General features: G+C 42.1%; 1 protein-coding gene across 2 annotated transcripts in view; it reads right to left on the bottom strand.

Moving 5' to 3' along the window:
- map1a (microtubule associated protein 1A) overlaps nt 1-16,496 on the bottom strand; it is a 45,676-nt gene that overhangs the window by 28,713 nt on the left and 467 nt on the right. The window contains exon 2 of one of the 2 annotated variants that reach the window (XM_023951844.1): nt 15,418-15,510. In XM_023951844.1, the coding sequence (XP_023807612.1) occupies nt 15,418-15,510 (93 nt within the window). Of the gene's footprint in view, nt 1-5,998; nt 6,034-15,417; nt 15,511-16,496 lie in introns of those variants that run through there. The other variant, XM_023951845.1, reaches the window with a different exon arrangement.

Genomic DNA, 16,496 nt, shown 5'->3' on the forward strand with positions numbered 1-16,496 from the left:
TTTTTTTTCATTAGACCAGTCCTTCTCGGGCGCGATGCGATGCCAGAAGCGCGCAGTCGTAGCGGTGCTTAGAGAGAAAAATCTGCGCCAGCGCTATCAGTTACTATTATCTATTATTTCACAGAGTTTGTACCACCTGGAAACCTGTGAATTGCCGTGCCTAAAACTGCGCCCTCCCGTCTCTGAGAAAGAGCGCGCGGATGCGGGGACGGGATGTGTGAGGAAGAAAGCAGAGGGTGGGGGTGAGGTGTTGTGGGGACAGGCAGCAGGTGAATCGCGCAGGGATTGTAAAAACGTAAAACCCACTGCCTGTCACTCACTGCAGTGTGTGAGTGTGTGTTTGGTTCCATGTCTGTCTCACATCTACAGAACATTCAGACCTACGATCACGTTTAGAGTCTCAACGCCTGAACGAAGCAGAAACTCACCACGTATCAACCAGACTAGACCATCAGCAGAACTACCACGAGAAACATGGCCGGCCCTCCCTATACGCGAATTACGCAGCCGCGTAGGGCCCCCGTCATCACCAGGGCCCCGAAGTGGCGAAAAAAATGAAATAAAGAAAGACCCAAATCTGGTAACCCATTTCATAGAACTTCCGTACCAACGTGCGCTCTGAATGTTGTGCAAAAGAAACTTGCCTGCACTTTTGTGATCCCCCCTTCAACACACCTGAACCAATCTGGCAACCCAAATAAGGGCGTCACGCCCCTCTTAGCAACGATTGGTCAACATCATTCCATCTGAGCCATACACAGTGTGCATTTACGAGCGCATTTTGTTTCAATAAAGTTGGGAAAAAGAAAAAAACGAGCACATTTTATCACACCGATCAAAAACGACAAGAGAACTTCATGCCAAAGAGATTTTATCCATCATTAGGAGCTGAAAAAAATTAACTTTAACATCAATCATAAGGTAAGTTTGGAGGATGTTGGAGCCGTATTTATACATTATCCTGCCTTACGGTGCAGCTGCGCAATTTACGTCAAATACTAATCGATCCGAGGTGAAGATTGCATAAACAATCCAGTTTGTCGTCATTTCCAATGGAAAACTCGAAAATAATTCTGTTATCCAAGTTTCCAAGATCATGAGGTCGGACATGACCTTCCAAAACGGCTAATAGCAGAGAAAAGTAATGATTATGGTATGGTGGCTGAAAAATGTTTTACTCATGTTATAATCGTATTGTTTAATTGTTTTGCTAACACATATAGTGCGTTCTACATTTTCCGGTTTATGTCATTAAAAAACTGCTGTTTATTATAGCAGGTCAGGTAGTCTGACTTACTTTTTCAACATTGAACGTGTCTTAAAATCTTGCATTGGCATTAAATATGGAGAATCAAAACTGTCAAATACATAGGAAATAAATGTTCTCATTTATAAATGATAAACAAAATAAATGTACTTATTTTAAAATCATGAACGTAAAAAATAATAGATAAAGAAGTGTATAAATGCTTATATTTCCATTTATACTCAAATTACTGTTCACATTTATTATTTATAAATGGGTACATTTTTTTCTTATTTGTATTTTACAGTTTTGATTTTACATAATGAGGATGTTCATGTTCGTTCATGTTCAGCCAACAGTTTCTTCTGCTCTCATAACGTATTGGAGGAGGTGCAGCGTCCACATCCCAAGATGTTCTTGTCATCACTAAGGATGTAATCTCAGGTAATTTTATAGCATGTAAAGTAATTTGAAAAACAGTGTCTGCATAACCCCTTTTTTCATAAACAGCAGCTGAAGAGTATGGAGTCCCAAGTTCTTCATAATTAAATTAATAAATATCACCTCATGCAAATAATCAAACAATAAATCTCTCATAAATGTATAAAAAGATCATGAAATTGTGAAAAACTGGCTTTTTATTGGCTTTATCAGTGATTATTCTATAATAATAATTCTTGTTTTTTAGCTGCAGAAGAAACTGCTGTCCCCACTTCTACTGTTGAAAGGCAAACATTTGACTGTTTTACTTTTCACTGTTTGCTTTTATTGAAGTTCTGTATCTTATGTTCCAGAGGCTCCAAGAGAGGCGTGTATGGAATAGGAGCAGACTGGATCCAAAATTCCACCTACCGGTACCTCAAATCCAGTTGGTCCAGATGAATGGCCAACCACACTCTCTGATCCAGTAAGAATGGATTTGGTGCAAAGAGGTCCTTTTCAGACTGAGAAAGACTCTGACTTTCCAAAATCCCCCTCATTGAGCTGTTGTGTTCTTTATGTTGGATTGTTTTATTGTTATTTGATTTTCTAATAAGTTGCTGTTTTAAATAAGTTGGAGTTTTGTGAATGTCATTTGTTGAGTGCCTAATGTTACATTAAAAAATATATATCTATATGCATTTGTCATTCATATTTATTTCTTTGCATTTAAAATTTGTTGTGCACCACTAAATGTGCATCCAACATGCAGACAACATACTGTATTCAATTCTTCGGCAGCAACAATAATTCACAAATGTATTAATGGAGATATCTCATTTATATTACAACAACAGTTGCGCTTTGTTGGTGCTGCAGATCAGTTAGAGGGCCCACAAATAAAATTTCGCTTAGGGCCCACAGAAGACCAGGGCCGGCCCTGACGAGAAATACTCATCATTTATAAGCAACAGCATAACAATGTTATTAAAAAGAATCCACAGACTTATTGTCCTTTAAAAATGTTGAAATTAAATCAAATGCACACATTCATTTGTATTTTTAGTTTTAAACATATTGTCGCAGACTGAGCGGCTGTTGGGCCGCGTTGAAAGTTCTGAAGTTCATTGAACGCATCTGATTGGCTCTCAGTTCTGTGGCTCAGCCTGTTATTGGGTAGTTTGGACCAATGGTGTTCAGCCATGGGCCAAATAAGGGAAATGGGAGGGCTGGAGCAGGAGGGGGGGAATATAAAGTTGGGAGAAGCGCTCTCGTCTCAGCGGGAGAGATTAAGGAGTTGCTGAAGTATTTGTACGGCGTTTGTCGCGGTCTGCAGTAACCAGAATAAAGAACCTTAAAAGAGGTTAAGTCTCCGTGCCTCCGTGTGGGAAAGGGACACCACATTATTGTATGGCTCTTTCAAAATTACATTTCAAAATATGTGGCGTTTATGGCTCTCTTGGCCAAAAAGGTTCCCGACCCCTGCTCTAGACCTTTTTCCTGGTAGCTCCAACCTCAGCATCTTTTCACCAACATCATCCCTGTTCCTCCTCTTACGTGTCCAAACGTCTCCATCTGCTTCCCTGCATTGATCTCCAGAACATCTACCATCATCTGTTCCTCTGATGGATTCATTCCTGATCCATCCTGGTCTCTCCCAAACAGAACCTCAGCCTCTTCATCTCTGCTGCTTCCAGCTCTGCTTCCTGTCTCTGCATCAGAGTCTCTAAACCAACAACATGGTCATTCATCACACCTAAAACCTTCTTCCTCTTGTTCTAACCTGCTTCCACACATCTCTTCACCTCTGTCCCACACTGTTGTCCTGGACTATTGACCTAAATAGAAGTCCTCGACCCTCCTCACCTATGCTCCCCACAACCTCACTGTTCCACTTCCTCTGGGTGACTGAACTCCTTAATTCTATTGATAAGGGAGTGCATAGCCACAATGGGAATCAAGACCAAAGTATAAAAATAGCATCTTCATGACCAAAAGCTCATATGGGTAAGGGTGGGAACATCAATTGACCATTGCTGCTTCAAAAACCCTTAAATATTATTTCTCTGTTTTAGATTTCAATGTCAGTGGATGACTGTCGTCCACGCTGAGCTTTTTCTGTTCCTATCTTTGTCACATTTATTAAAAATGTTAAACTAAAACGTTATCTTCTTCATGAAAACCCCAGTCCTTTGATCTGATCTGTGAACAAGATGGCGCTCTGTACAGTAGGACACAGCGTCACTCTCCGGGTCAGGCTTTATAGTATATATAGTAGTGTTTTAGTATTTCTAATGTATTTAGTGATGTTTCATGTGAGATACACCAAGTCTCATGTGTTGTACGTTTTGAGGCTCCCTGATAAGAAGAGCCACAGAGGGCATTTTGACATCGACAACGTCCGCTCCTTCCCAGAGCTACTTCTTCACCCGGAAAACACACCGGGCCAGGTTTCAGTCGCTGGATTTTTTAGCCCCCAGAGACAGATCAGGAAGCGCGTTCGACGGGGAGGAGCAGCACGAAGGATTCAATTCAAATTTAATTCAATTTTATTCATATAGCCCAAATTCACAACAAGTAGTCTCAATGGGCTCCGTAAAGGGTAATCGATCCGTCGTCGGGTTTAGCAACGGACGGTTAACCTTCCTGGTCATACTTTTCACCAACATTAAGTCTCTAACAAACAAGATGGAAGATCTTCACAGTCTGATGGCTGCGCAGATGTACATGCAGGACTGCTCTGTGCTGTGTTTCTGTGAAACGTGGCTCAGACCACAAACCCCAGACGAAGCCAGAACACCGGAAAGCTACGCTGTTTACTGAGCCGACCGCAACGCGACGGACAGCTGCAAATCTCGTGGTAGAGGAACTATGATTTTCGTTAAACTGTCCCGGAGCACCAATAATACAGTGATATCACAGTCCTGTTCATGATGTGGGATATCACAGTCAAGTGCAGGCCGTTTTACCTGCCCAAAGAACTGCAGTGCATCATTCTGAGCACGGTGTATGTACCATCCTCTGCTAACCAGGACGACTCACTGAGGGACTTACAGGACATGATCAACCACACCTGAGGTTTATCTTCAGTGTTTCAACTATTGTTACTCTTCAACCCTTTACGCAACAAACCGGATTTTAGCAAATTCTAAAATGGAGAAAAGCAGCTTTGCTGCGTTTTGCTACACTTTACAAACAAAGTGTGGCAAAACGGATAAGAAAAGCTGCTATTCTCCAAACTGGATCACCGAGACGGAAGCAGCGCTGAAAGCGGCGGCATTCAGACGCAGCTCCTGCAGGACTCTCTGAATGATCTCATGAACCCAGACATGGAGACGTGATGTTTTTGTGGACCTCTCTCAAAGAAATAAACCTGATCTCTAAACATAATCAGTGTCTTCTCCGATGGTTAACAACTTTAGCTTTAGCAGCTCCTCCACATCTCTGGAGCATCACGTTTATGAAGAAGCTCAGAGCGTCAACCCAAACCTGTTCACCGGTTTTCCTGTTCACCTGCCTCTGCAGGCCGGGAACAGCTTCGTCCCATCTGAACTTTGGTTTCCTGATAACTAGACCCCCCTCCCACACACACAATTATGATCCTGGACATGTGGTGGTGGTGGTGGTGGGGGGGGGTCACTGAACAGCTTTTCTTCTTTAATGCTGCGACTCTCTCAGACCTGCTTTCAGCATGCTGTCTGTCCACACCCTGCTGAGTTCAGCACTGCCTCTCCCACCCTGAGTGAGAGGGGGTCAGATCAGGGAGACCAGATCCACAGCACCAACCTCATCACCTTCTCCTTCAGAACAACACATGGAGGAGGAGGAGGAGGAGGCAAACGCTGAAAAATCAGAAGGATCAGTCAGGGTGACGTCACTGTCCAGATCTCCACTCTGATGTCAGGATCAGCCCACGGTTGAAGACAAAGATCACAAAATAAAATAAAATAGCAATTCCACTGAAACAGAGTTCCACATGATGATCATTTACCTCTGCTTCATATAAGGTCAAAGTATCATCTGATCAGCATCAGTCTGAGCATCTTCTTCCTGATTGTTTTTTTTTTTTAAACATTTCAAGCATTTTATAAATGAGTCGGGGGGGGGGGGGGGGCAGTGGACAGAGCCGCTGCTCGAGCTGATTCGGTTCCGCTGGTCGTTTCTCCAGAAATGTGATTCGGGTGGTTCTGCTGGACTCTAACGTGGTGAATTCAGACATAGGCGGAAGATTCCAGCTCACCAGCAACATTCAGAAATCCTGCAGCCCCTGAACGTAACGTGCGGGTTTACAGTAACCGGCCGCGTGCGTGTCAGGGGATGCGTGGTACTCACGTGCACGCTGAAGTCGGCTCTTCTTGATCACGCCGATCCACGAAAACCATCAAGTCCAGTTACACCCCTGATCCGCGGGGAAGGGGGGGGGGTGTCCGTGAGACACCGGTGCCGCGCGCGCTGTGGCTGAGGTGCCCCCGTCCTTCAGCCGTGAGGATGGAGAGGGGGGAGGGGCCGGAGGATGAAGGGATGACGGAACGGCCTGCCTAACACCCGCGCGCGCACGGCGCCGTCAGCGTGCGCGACACACAAGAAAAACGGTGTGTATATTTACCAACCGAATTGACATGTTCAGGCTTTATATTGTCAGCACGTGCGCACATATCCAACAGCTCTATGGTGATTATTTAAAGGAGCGGGGCTTCTGAAGGCGTGACAGGTGTGGACTTGAGCCCGTTACCTGGCATGGGTAAAAAAAAATAATAATAATGAATTCGTTCCCAGGAAATAATAATTGACGTGATGAATCATCCATAAACAGGGATGTGAGCAATCCTAGTATTTACAGCAGACACCTTCACATTTCTGTCTGTGTGTATCGTGTCTCATTACAATGCATAGAAGACACAGAGGATGTTTAGAGATGAGATTTATTTACTTTAAAAAGCTCTACAAAAGCATCGATAATCACGTCTCCATGTCTGGGTTCATTGACATCCCGGTACGCTCTCCGTCCTGCTGCAAAAGCCGCTTTCCGCAGATACATCCGTGTCTCTGTGACCCACATTAATTCAAGAGGGGAAAAAGAAAAACAAGAATCAAACTAGGGGATCTCGCTCTGCTGCCGGAGATCGGCAGACAGACAGCGGCTCTGTGTCTATCTGTCTATAGCCATCACCTAGACAATGGAAGCGTCAATGATGCAATGGCAAAATATATTTTATTATTGCTTTAAACCAGTTATCTTATTTAATAGCAGAAATATGAAGGTATCTGCTGTAAGTTCACGTATTGCTCACATCCGTGTTGATGAATGACTTATCACGTCAATTATTGTTTCGTGGAAGCAAATTAATTATTTTTGTACCCATGTCAGGTCACAGGCTCCGTAGAGATCAGCTTCTGATAGAAGCTAGATGTTCTCGTCATTCACACTGGAAATGTCCTGGGATGAGTCAACCAACCAACCAACCAGCTAGCTTTTTATTACAGCTGCAAGTGATGAAAGTTCTAAAGAAAACAAGAAATAAAAAGAATCCCACCTCAGCAGAAAAAAACACATTCTGAACAGAGTTCTCAGAAAGACCAGCTATCTCTTTTATGGTCCAAACTAGAGTTCAGGTCAACTTTTACAACTACTAAAGATGAAAACCTTCATTATAAACAGCTTCAGATCAGACCAGTACCGGCCAGACCTATAGCAGACCAGAACTAAACCCTAATCATGCCTTTATCATCAGTGTGTGAATGTGTGTGTGACTGTAAAGTGCTTTGGGCCTTGTAGGTAGAAAAGCGCTACATAAGTATACGCCATTTACCATCACTGCTTTTACGGGTTGATACAGGCTGCCTGCGGGCCAAAAAAGGTCAAATGTGTACAGGTGGTCCGCACAAAATATCAAAGTTTTGGATTGCTCAGAAAAAAATGTGTAGAGAAAATGTTCATGCACATTTTTTTGTATGGGCATGCTGTGATTGACAGGATGAAGAGAATACTTACACAACACACAGAGGTAAGTAATGGGGAAGTAGGTAAATCCTATAGACTGAGCAAGGTGCCTGTTAGCACTGTTCATGTGATAAGAGTGCGGCCCTTATCTAACGACCTGACTGTTAGCAAAGTATATCAGAACGGATAATGTGTGGACATCCAACGAGCGTCCTACGGGGACCAACATATGGCGTCCGCACTCCGTGCCTACAGCATTTGTGCACAGTCATTAAGAGGCCAGTGCGCTCACCTCACTAGTGACTAGTGTGTGGCGTATGGACACATCCGTACGTCATAACATACGCCATAACTTCCATTATCCCTTTGACCTTTGAATACTTTACGACACACTTATCACACGCACGACAATGGTACGTTCCCTGCAAGCCTCAAGGGAACTGCAAGACACACCTGTAACCATTCTTGTAACCCTTGTGCTATCCTAGGCACTTTAACATTGGGAGTTGGGTCATCTAGACCCACTAGACAGTGCGCTGAACCTTTTTTCTTCAATGATTTGTGATCTTCACTGGTGTCCATGGATTACATGAAATCTTTCCACCTTTATCCACCTTTGTCATGGTAGGGAGAACACGTCAATGGAAGGGGGGGGTCATCTAAGATAAGATCCCTATGCCCCTCCACGGACCCAGACAACCCAAAAACTAGGACCACACCTGCGTACCCCACAGAAAAAGCATCATTTTGGTAATAAACTCGGACCTTCTCCTAGTAAGGTTAACAGGGTGTACTTGTAGTTAGATTGCGCTCCTCCCTTGAAGGACTGTGTGAAACGGTCTAACTTGAAAATGGGGAAGCAACTAGTCCCAGGTGGAGCATTTGTCTGGACCCTGGCTTTGGTGAAGTAGCTTCTGGTGGCTTTTAGTGTTGTTGTTTCCCTTTCAATCATGTTTGTTACCACCTAGCCCTTCTAGACAGTCCAAAGGAGCCAGTGGTTGTTGTGAGGCAGGATGGTCCAGTAGCTGCTAAGCGAGAAGCAGCAAAAGTCTGGGCCCCTTCTGAGCGCCGTGACTGCAGCAGCAGCTGCAGGGTGGGGCTGACCCAAACGAAAATAGTCTGAGATCTGCTGGTTTGAACCATCAATAGACTAAAACAGACACCAACTCAAACATTTGGCTGTTCCTTTTCGCCTCTTATGCACGATGTGAAGCAAAAACAACTTTTTAAGACTAAACTGGTTGACCTTTGTGAGGCTTTTTTTTATAAGAGGAAAAAAAAAAACATTCTTCTTCCATCAGAACAGAGAAGTTATCTAAATGATGAATGTTCCTAAATTTTGCAGCTGATAAAAGCTTTGACTTTTACCTTTAAAAAAGTGTTTTGTGACCAGAACTAAGACAGAGAAGATCTGTGTTCAGGTTCAAATCTGCATGAAAATGATCATCTCTTCTGCTGTGACTGTGAAAAAACACAATCTACATGTTTACAATTTGATTCCCTTCTCTCAGACTCACAACTGCTGCATTTTCCATGTGGAAGATGCTGCTGAACCTCATTCTTGCAGAGGAACAGGCAGACAGAGGTTCAGCTAAAGGCGTGTCACATAAAATTGGTCATATGTGAATATACGTGGAAAAAGGGAGAAAAGTTGTGGTCTTTAGATGAAATTTTCGCAGAGGTATCACAAACGAACTGCCTTCAAAACCACAAAAGAAGTACAAAGAAGCACACAGAGAACACGTAAACCAACATAAAAGCCAAATATGGCCCAAAATTTGCGCATCAATTACACAATTTAAACAGGATATGTGCGCTTTTTCTGTGATATAAAAGTTACAAATCTGTGGTACATACATGAAGAGTCTGTTAGACAGACGTGGACATTCGTGGAGCGATCGTGGAAAGCCACAAATTTGCATACGCATCTTTAAAAAAATCACACACGATTGTGTACAATATAAACCATAATTGTGCATAAACTATGTAAAATGTGCATAAACTGCGTAAACCTCAGCTGACCAAAAATGTTGAACAGCGCAAAATCAAATTCACTTAAAAACCTGCCAGACGAAACCCTGGACGGACATCTGTGCACATCGACGAATGACAAACGCAAGAAAAACGTCTGAATTATGTTTATCAGGCGTCACGAAAGACCGAAATACCATACCTGGAAAATGCGTAAAATGTATGTAGTGGTTGTGTGACCAGACTTATATCTCACCATGCTCTGCATGCCATCACTTCTAAAACACATGCTCCCCCTGTGGTCATTGCCTGATTGTCCTGCCTTCTTCTACGGGGGGCAGCTTTAAGCTTCCAGTGCTGATGACATTTTCTTTCCATCCATACCCTTCATGCTTTTCTGCTCAGCTGAGCACACCTCGTCCAGGTAAAGAGGTTATCCAGGCAAGACAGAAAATAATAAGTTTACTTTGATTAACAAAGCACAGAAAAGGTGACTCAAGAGAAAGCATAGGCGAGAAAGTGCTGTGAAAGTATCAAAAAACAGCCGCCAACAGAAATATACTGCCCAAACTGTCCTCTCTCCCTCGCCACGAGTGCAGGTGAGCAGCTTTCACTAATTTGTCAATAATTAACAAAATAAAAAAGCCAAAACATGCAAAACCATAAAGTAAACTAGGAGCTGTGCAAAGAAATTACATTCTGTCCTCTACAACCCTCTCACAGTCTCAATGTTTCGCAGATTTGGTTTTGTGTGCAAAATGTATATATATAATTTTTTTAACAGTGCATTGTGTTCTGAATGCTGATTGGCTGTAGAGCGTTTCAGTTGATCTCCTGTCCAGAATGTGTTCAGTCTACCTCATTTCAATTTAAAATGTTCTTTTATTTTATTTTCATTGTAAAGCCATTTGGTACCCCAAAGGCGTAGAAAGGGACCATGAAAAGTTTCATGCATTCAGTTAGCCATGAATCTTTGATCTTGATCGTACCTTTGTTGTCATTCTATAAAACTGGACTTATTTTTCTAGGAAGGTTTGAACTTTGAGAATTCAAAGACCCATTCCAATGAAAATGGTGTTTTTTGTGTTTTAAAAAGTTCTTGTAGCATTTCTCTCATGAAGGAGGGCATATATAAAAGGGTTTTTTATTCAAATTGTGATGGATCAGGAGCAAATAAAAACCTGGGTTTTGAAAAAGCTCATGTTTGTGATGCAGCAACTGAGATGGGGGGGGGGCACAAGCTCCCTGCTCTGCTTCATTCCGATCATCCACCTGCAGACAAAAAGATCCACGAACGTCTTTGTTTTCCTCGTCTGAGCTGGAATCTGGATCAGAACTGTGCAACTGGATAGCTACAACATTGCTTCCATTTGGAGGGCTAACGTTGGGTTGGGGTTGTGAAGGGCTGTAAGCTAGCAGGAGAAAATGGAAACAAAAGGATGATGGGAAATGAGCCAACAGTCCCGCCAACAGTCCCGCCCACAACTCAGAGGTGAAGTTCTGATGAACTCCTGCCGCTCTGCAGAAACTATGTCCTAGAAAACAACACCGGTTTTTAGATTTGTCCCAAAAACAGCATCATGAGAATTAGAAGACCACCACCATTTTAAAAATGGATCAAAAGATGATCGGAGTGGGACTTAAAACAAGAGAGAAAAGTGTGGAAATGTTCGTGTCTGTCTGGGAAAAGTGGATAATGCATAAAGTAGGGCATTGACAGCCTTAAAACAGCTAGAATTATTGCAATCAGTAAAGTTGAGTACCGGATTTCACCCATGGGTTTTTTTTTGTAGAATGTAACTATTATGGTAAATGAGGGAACCCTATCATCCATGAACGCCGAAGCCTGTTAAACATTCTTTTATTTGATCTTTTTAACTTGTACGTTATGGTTTTTTGCAGTCAGTGAAAAGTATGAAGTAAACCTTAAAGGATGAAACTGAATAGAAAAAAGTCACAACAAGTGGTGTTGAGCTAAAGCTGGACTGAAGGAGTTTGTATTTTTATTATTTTAATTTTAATAAGAAAGATCTGCCTGCAGTTGTTTGTGTTAATGCCACACCTTCATCTCCATCTTCTTCCTCAGCATTCTTCCTCAGAGCGCCACCCCCATACTTTCATACGAACCCCCACCTCCAAGAATGTCTCAACTATTCCAGGCCTGCACTTGTTCTGACCCCACACACACACACACACACACACACACCCCAGTCTCTGCCACATAAACGCATGGGCTCCGTGGCTGGCAGGTCACATGGTCTTTGGGATTTGTGCTTCTATGACCTTTTTGTCTGAAGGACAGTCAGCACATCAGTTTCAGGCTGACATTTCATCGAATCCGCACTTCAGCTTCACGTTTGTTTGTAGGGGTTTTTCATGAACATTTTTGTTTTCTCGACGATCGCTCTCTCACACATCTGTGTGCTGCAGCTCATAAAAGCCTTGTTCCCTTTTAATAATCTGTTGTTTTTCAGCTGCTTTTAGGTGCAGGAGTCGGATTACTGACCCTCATCCCCTCCGCTGCTCCGAGCTGCTGTGTCAGCGGCTTAGGAGGCGTTTGGATGCGGGAAGCTAATGCTTCCATCGATGATGCCCGCTGAATTTGAAATGACACCCAGCCCCTTCTTCTTCTACACTCCCAGTTTAAGGATGTGATGAATGTTTAAAGACCCACTCTGATGAAAATGGTCTTTTTAGTGTTTTTAACAAAATCTTGTAGCATTTTTGTGAAAAAGGAGGACATAAAAAAAGAAAACTAGGCTCAAAACTGCATTTCTGAGTATTTCTCTATTCAAATCAGGGTAAAGCAGATTAAAAATGCTGTTGGAAGAATATCAGAACTGTGCGACTGCATAGATCTGATATTGCTCACCATTTTTGTTGCACCGCTAATGTTAAATTGGGAGTTTGAGGGGCTGTAAGCTAGTGGTAGAAAGTCAACTATAAGGACGGGAAGAGGGGTTGGGGGGTAACTCTGTCCTGCCCACAACTCAGAGGTGAATTTCTGCAGAAACTGTCCAAGAAAGACACAGTTTTTTTTAAATTTTGCCTAAAAACAGCAGAATCCTAAAGAAAAGACCACTGGGAACACTTGGAAACTGGATTAAAAGATGATCAAAGTGGGACTTTAAGGTCATTTGTAGATCTTGAACAGTAAATCTTAACCGTATTTTTAAAGCAAAGACACAAAGGCATAGCAAACTAAGCAAATGTGAATTTCTATACTTCAGCTTAGTCCAGATCCCTGTAAACAAAGCCTTCTCTGTTCACAATCAATACACACAGTGAGAGTGCATGATGACATGAGGGGAGGGGCCTCTTGTGGATTAAGCATCTCCCAGAGACCCGTGAGGGGAAAGTCCCAAAGGTCAGGAGCAAGCAGCACATGAGTTATGAGAGCTGTGGAGGTGGATCTCCAGGTGGATGTGGTATCACCTGGAGAGATGTTCACACTGTGGACGACCAAAGCTTGTGACGAATGCCTCTGACCTTCAATTCCAAATGTGAAGATTAGCGGTAAGTACGGTGGCCTTGAAGTGCCAACCACATCCATACATTATTTGACAGAAAAGCATTTTAAAGATCAGAATGACAATGAAAAAGAAAACAGATAATAAAAAATATTACATTTTAGAAATACAAACAAAATTCCATGAACCAAAACGTAAAAAACATGAAAAAAAACGAATTTCCAGAAATCAAGATCAAATGTTAAAAGGGAAACAGAATAAGAAACCGGAAACTATGTAGGTATTATGCATTCTGATTGGATGAAGACGCTTGAGGAAAAGCAGGAGGTTGTTTTACCTGAATTATGGTATGGACTTGATTGAATTATCGCTGAACTTTTAAAGTGGGCGTGGCCAGAAGCTTTAAAACACATCGCCATACTAAAATAAGTTCCTGTTCAAAAAACTGAGGAAACCGCATCATCCAATCAGTGATATCCCATAATACCCACCCACCTTTTTCTGTTTTTTTTTATTTGTTTCAGTTTTTAACTTTTCCCTTTGATTTCTGGAAACTACTTTTGTGTTCGATAATGTTTGCGTTTTATTTTTGATTCATTTTGTTGGAATTGTGTTTTGGTTTTTCGGAATTTTAAATAAATTTTCTAAATTTTAATATTGCTTACTTTTTTTTTCCTTTTTAAATTGTGGTTGTAGGAGCCCTATTGAGAAACATGTCCTGTGGGTGTCGCTGTTTTCATGTTTTGTTGTCAATTATAAATTGGTTGATGATCTGACCACACACAGGTGTGCATGAGCCAGATGGAGAAATGGTTTTTGACCGCTTGTGCGGGAAATGAAGCAAAAGAGTAGTCCAATCCGTTCAGTAGTGTAAATTAATAAAAGAAACAAAGTAATGCAAAGTTGATCGGAGTAAAAGACTCATTTTTCTTCGTCGTATAAGGAAACGACAACCCGCTTGGCGCGTCAATCAACTCTGGCGTCGCACATCTCAGTGTATCAAAGGAGCTAGAACTTAGTTAAATAGTTTCTAGGCCTTTAGCTCCTACAGTGGTTGTGATCTTTAATATGTTTCTGCATTGAGTGGTGTCACAAAACAGGCAGACGGCTGGATCCAAATGCAGCAGGTTTATTAGCTCGGCTGAAAGTCCCCAAAGCTAAATAGGGGTCAGGCAGGTAGGAGTCGATCAGAGGAGAGACGGGCTAGACGGGATCCAGGCGAGGGTCGGTGCAGGCAAACCGAGTCAGACACAGGGTCAGGAAATCAGAAGATCAAGTCAGGATATAATGAAGGCAGAGTGGCACAAACAACACTTCGCACTGAGTGTGGCTCAGTACAGTGCCTAAGTGTCATGTGAGGAACTGAAAATGAAAGTTCGGTGTGTGACATCCAGAAATTGTGGGTTGCTGGGAGATGAAGTGCACTTTGAACTCTGGAGACGGTTCCTGCCAGTGACCAGAGGGGGACACAGAGCTCTGACTCCTGACAAGTGGTTTGTTGATGTGATTTGCTCCTCAGGGCCACCGTAGTTTTGCGATGAAAAAACCTTCAGTAGATGCATATCTCCGACTTTTTTTTTTAAAATCACTTTCTTGTTTTACAAACATGAAGCTATTTCATGCTGATTGAAGATGAATTGTAAATATTTTATCCCGTTAGTACATTAATCCTTTAAAAGACTGAAAACTTCACCCATTTTCAGCTTTAGAATCTTTTTCACTTGATCTTTGAAACAAATCATTTCGTCCTTCATTTATTTACATTTAAATAAGTATTTACCTCAGCAGCTTTGTCATTACTAGCTTTTTTAAGTCATTGTATACATGATTTTTACACTTGAAATAAGAGCTAATCTTTTAATGGTGTTCAAAATTCTTTAGAAAATTGGAGACCGCTTCCTCATTAACCCTTGTGCTATCCTGTGACCCCACCCTTACTTTGACGTGTTATTCCTACCATGACAAAGGTGGATAAAGGTGGAAAGATTTCATGTAATCCATGGACACCAGTGAAGATCACAAATCATTGAAGAAAAAAGGTTCAGAGCACTGTCTAGTGGGTCTAGATGACCCAACTCCCAATGTTGAAGTGCCTAGGATAGCACAAGGGTTAAAGGTTTTCTGGCTACACTGACTTCTTTACTTGAACCGTCTTTCAGCAAAGAGCCTCAGATACACAGAATATGTGGTTTCTAAAACAATTCAGGACCTGCAGAAATGATCCCAGAGTTCAGGACTGAGGCGTCCACGACAGCAGAGTAGCAGCAGTTTGATCTTTGATCTAAGAAACAAAAGGAGTCCGAGAGACAGGAGCACCGCTGCAGTGAGGGCAGCAGCTTCCACTCCATCCAGCAGGAGCTCAGACTGACCTCTGACCTCCGAGAACTGGGCGGTGTGTCTCCTCTTGAAGAGCTGCAACTCCTTGTTCAGGTCCAGAACATCAACCCTCCAGGACCGCAGAGCTGGTTCCAAACACAAACAACAGAACTGTCAATTAACAATAAGAATGGAGACCTGAGGCATCAAGGTGTTGGTACAAGCTGTTGGAGGTTATGTGGCTCATCTGAAGCCAACCACTACCATATATTCTGGGATTGTCCTGTACTCATATCTTTTTGGCAAGAAATCCATAAATGTTTGGAGATGACATTTCAAGAAAACTTTCCCTTTAATGCCTTAGCTCTATACCTGGGAACAGTAACACAACACATGCAGTCTGCAGCAGACCAATATTTAATGAGAATATTGCTGGTGGGAGGGAAGAAGGCCTTGACAAGAAAGTGGTTACAACCTGATGCTCCAACAGTAGATGATTGGCATAAAACAATACATGATATTTATGTTATGGAAAGACTGACTTTTGCAATAAAGATGCAAACAGATAAAGGTTTGAGATGGTGGGCAAAATGGGTCAAATATATTGGACCTCTTAGACCTGACCTTCTTTAATTCTAACAAGAAAAAAAATACTTCTCTATTACAAGATAACAGATAATGTGGGTTTATTTTATTGATTCATCCTTTTTGGATAAGAGTGTGATTGACAGCTGCTCTGTTTTTGTTTTGTTTTTTTCTGTTCATATAAAAAAGAGGGGAAGAGTACAAAATGATCAAAAACACGCATTCTGATTTACTGACTGAAAATATATTTGATGTAAAATGATGTGTAACTTGGAAACAATGTAACAATGATGTAAAAGTTGATATTCCCTGTCAAAAATATAACTAAAAAAAAAATAAAAATAAAAATGGAGACCTGAAGAAGATTTATCAATGTGACAATCGAGACACCATGAAGCAGCAGAACAGTGAGCTACAACTCAGAGTTGAATCAGACCTGAATCCTGCAGCTGAGATCTGAATTCTGTAGCTCAGACTTGAATGCTGCTGCTCAGACCTGAACAATCTAGCTCAGACCTGAATCCTGGAGCTGAGATCATAATCCTGC

Source organism: Oryzias latipes, chromosome 3 (genome assembly GCF_002234675.1).
Source record: "Oryzias latipes chromosome 3, ASM223467v1".
NCBI lineage: Eukaryota > Metazoa > Chordata > Actinopteri > Beloniformes > Adrianichthyidae > Oryzias > Oryzias latipes.